This window comes from Tursiops truncatus, unplaced genomic scaffold (genome assembly GCF_011762595.2).
Source record: "Tursiops truncatus isolate mTurTru1 unplaced genomic scaffold, mTurTru1.mat.Y mat_scaffold_132_arrow_ctg1, whole genome shotgun sequence".
NCBI lineage: Eukaryota > Metazoa > Chordata > Mammalia > Artiodactyla > Delphinidae > Tursiops > Tursiops truncatus.
This window is the reverse complement of record NW_022983186.1, coordinates 13,823-16,425: the sequence shown is the minus strand read 5'-3', so window position 1 is coordinate 16,425 and position 2,603 is coordinate 13,823. Positions and strand designations below refer to the sequence as shown.

At 47.0% G+C, this 2,603-nt stretch overlaps 1 protein-coding gene across 1 annotated transcript; it reads left to right on the top strand.

Annotated features, from left to right (window-relative positions):
* Positions 1–321: 321 nt before the first annotated feature.
* LOC117310705 (eosinophil cationic protein-like) lies at positions 322–1,305 on the top strand. The gene is made up of 2 exons (XM_033850393.2): positions 322–468; positions 689–1,305. Exon 2 carries the CDS (start codon positions 694–696, stop codon positions 1,159–1,161), a length of 468 nt encoding a protein of 155 aa, XP_033706284.1. The 5' UTR covers positions 322–468; positions 689–693; the 3' UTR covers positions 1,162–1,305.
* Positions 1,306–2,603: the final 1,298 nt, after the last annotated feature.

The window sequence follows — 2,603 nt, the reverse complement described above, 5'->3', positions numbered from 1 at the left end:
GCCCGTGCACCGCAACGAAGAGTAGCCCCTGCTCGCTGCAACTAGAGAAAGCCCGCACACAGCAACAATGACCCAACGCAGCCAAATAAATAAATAAAAATAAAAAATCTATGGCCATTCTGCAGCCAGTGATATTTTTCATTTAGGAAATCAGACCCAGTGGCAGAGCTCTGTCCTGCACAGGATGCCTGGAATTAGATTTGTTACAACAGAAGCAGCAGTGGTTCATCCCTGGGTATGCACTGATCAGCAAATGATAAAACAAAGGGCTCATTGCATAAGTGGACCATGTCCTAATCTGTGCGTTTCTTCATGTCCTAGATTCAGAACCCTCCTTGTTCTGCTAGCCCCACCCACAGGGGCTGCTCTATATCTCCAGACCCAAGAACTGGGGGGATACCAGCTGCCCCTGAGCGCCAGGCCCACCAGCTGGATCTGTTCTCACAGGAGCCACAGCAGAGATACTGGGTAAGACAATGAGCCCCAGAGCTGGAACAGGAGAGACAGCAATGAAGCAGCAACTGGGGGAGCGGTGAGCTGAAGTTAGTGCCCAGGACACATGACAGACTTTGGGGAGCGGAGGGGAAAGGAGCTAGAATCACAGTGACAGCAGGGGGCCTGCAGGGTGAGTGAGGAGGGAGTGTGTTATTTGTGGGCCGGGATACAGAAGATACCCTTCTTTTCACAGGAAACATGGTTCCAAGACAGCAGAATGCCCAGCTTCCTCTCTTTTTGCTGCTGGGGCTCTTGGGAGTGGTGATCTCACTCCACGCCCAATTAACCCCGGCTCAGAGGTTTCAGATTCAGCACCTAAATATGGCCCACCGTCGATGCGATGATGCAATGCGGGTGGTTAACCGTTACAGAAGGGCATGCAAAGGTGAAAATACTTTTCTCCACACAACGTTTGCTGCCGTAGCTCGTGTTTGTCACACCAGAAATGTAACCTGCCCTAGATCACGCAGGACGAATTGTCATAGAAGCCCACATCGAGTGCTTGTAACCTACTGCAACCTCAGAAGAAAGGCAAACGATTATAGGAACTGCCGTTATAGACAGAGAAGTAATCGGAAGATCTACATCATTGCGTGTGGAAACAGATTACCACAGGACAATGCCAGGTACCCCCTGGTTCCAGTTCACTTGGATGGCATCGTCTAAACTCTGGGCCAAAACTTTGGGCCATGCTCATTTGCCAAGCGCCACAGTCCTGTCCCACCATCCACCCCAGAGATCAGCATCAGTCCTCATCTCACCAGCCTCCAGGTCCCTTTAAGCTTTGCTCAGCTGAAGCTCCTTGTGCACGCACAGTAAACTTTACAGAATTACCTACAAGGCTCCATGTGTCTGTTTGTGCTCTTCTGTCATGTAGTTACATTCTCGTCTAGAGGCTTTTCCCCTTCTTCTAATCTGAGATTTGTGGGAAATCGACGTGAGGATAAGAGGCTCCTTGTGTCATGAAGTTGTGCAGACTTTTCCTTCTCTCTGCTTTAGGCCAGGAAGCTGCGGCTTCCACTCACAGCGGCCTATTTCATTACCAGGAGGCAAAGAGCCCCCAGTAAGTAGAAACAAATGTATTTGATTCTGATTTAAGAACCATGCATTTTATGATAAAGAGAACGATACGGTGTAAAAACAAAAAGAAAGGGGAAAATGCCGTAATTGTGATAAGACCAAAAGAAAGAAGCAAATTTTAGCCGCATAGATTTGTTTTTAAATAAGCATATCAAATCTTCAGATATTAATGGTTATCCTAGGGGTGGATCCAGAGTTTGAGTCTAATGTGGAATGAGACAAATTGTTCAGGTAGTATATGGACAGATTCCAGTACTACCTGGAGAAGAGGTGAAACTCTTTCCTGGCGATTTCTGTGTCCTGGAGAAGGGAGCAGCTGGTCATCTGGTAGCAGAAGGTAAGGAAGGAGACATGGAATTGGGATCTCTCCCGAGGATGAATCAGTGGCTTGTTCACATTCAGGTCAGGAAGGGGCACAGGTTCCAGGATTACAGAAATGTAGACAGACAGAAAAGGGGGCGGATAATGAAAGCCCCTACTCTGCCTCCATCACAAGGCTGCACTCAGGAATCAGTGAGGAACAGGAAGGGAAAGCTCTTTGCAAACTGTGGTCAGATGCAGCATTCAAGTGATTGTTCGGGGGACAGGTCGGGTCTTTTGCAGCACCTGACTCAGAACAGAAGGCAGGTAGCATGTCATTAAATCTGTACCTCTGTCCTTGAGTCTGGGACTCCTGACCTCCTATTTTTCAGCTCCTCTTCCAGGCCCAGATACATGGCAATTTCCATTCCTCCCCCCCTCCATATGGTCAGTCATTCTTGCTCTTGGTAGTACTATATACGGCATCTGCACTTGAGCATCTTCTCTGGAGAAGCCACTGGAGGATTTGTTCTTCCAGGCAGGTCTGTTGACTCAAGCTATTGCATGGAGATACTAGGTTTGGAAAATTCCAGGGCTCAACAGAATCCACCGACTTTATTTTTTTAATTATTATTTTTTTTAAGCCAAGGGTTTTTATTTATTTATTTATTTTTAAGATGTTGGGGGTAGGAGTTTATTAATTAATTTATTTATTTTTGCTGTGTTGG

Coding starts and splice junctions, on each gene's coding strand:
- LOC117310705 (XM_033850393.2), top strand. CDS start 694: ATGGTTCCAAGACAGCAGAATGCCCAGCTTCCTCTCTTTTTGCTGCTG.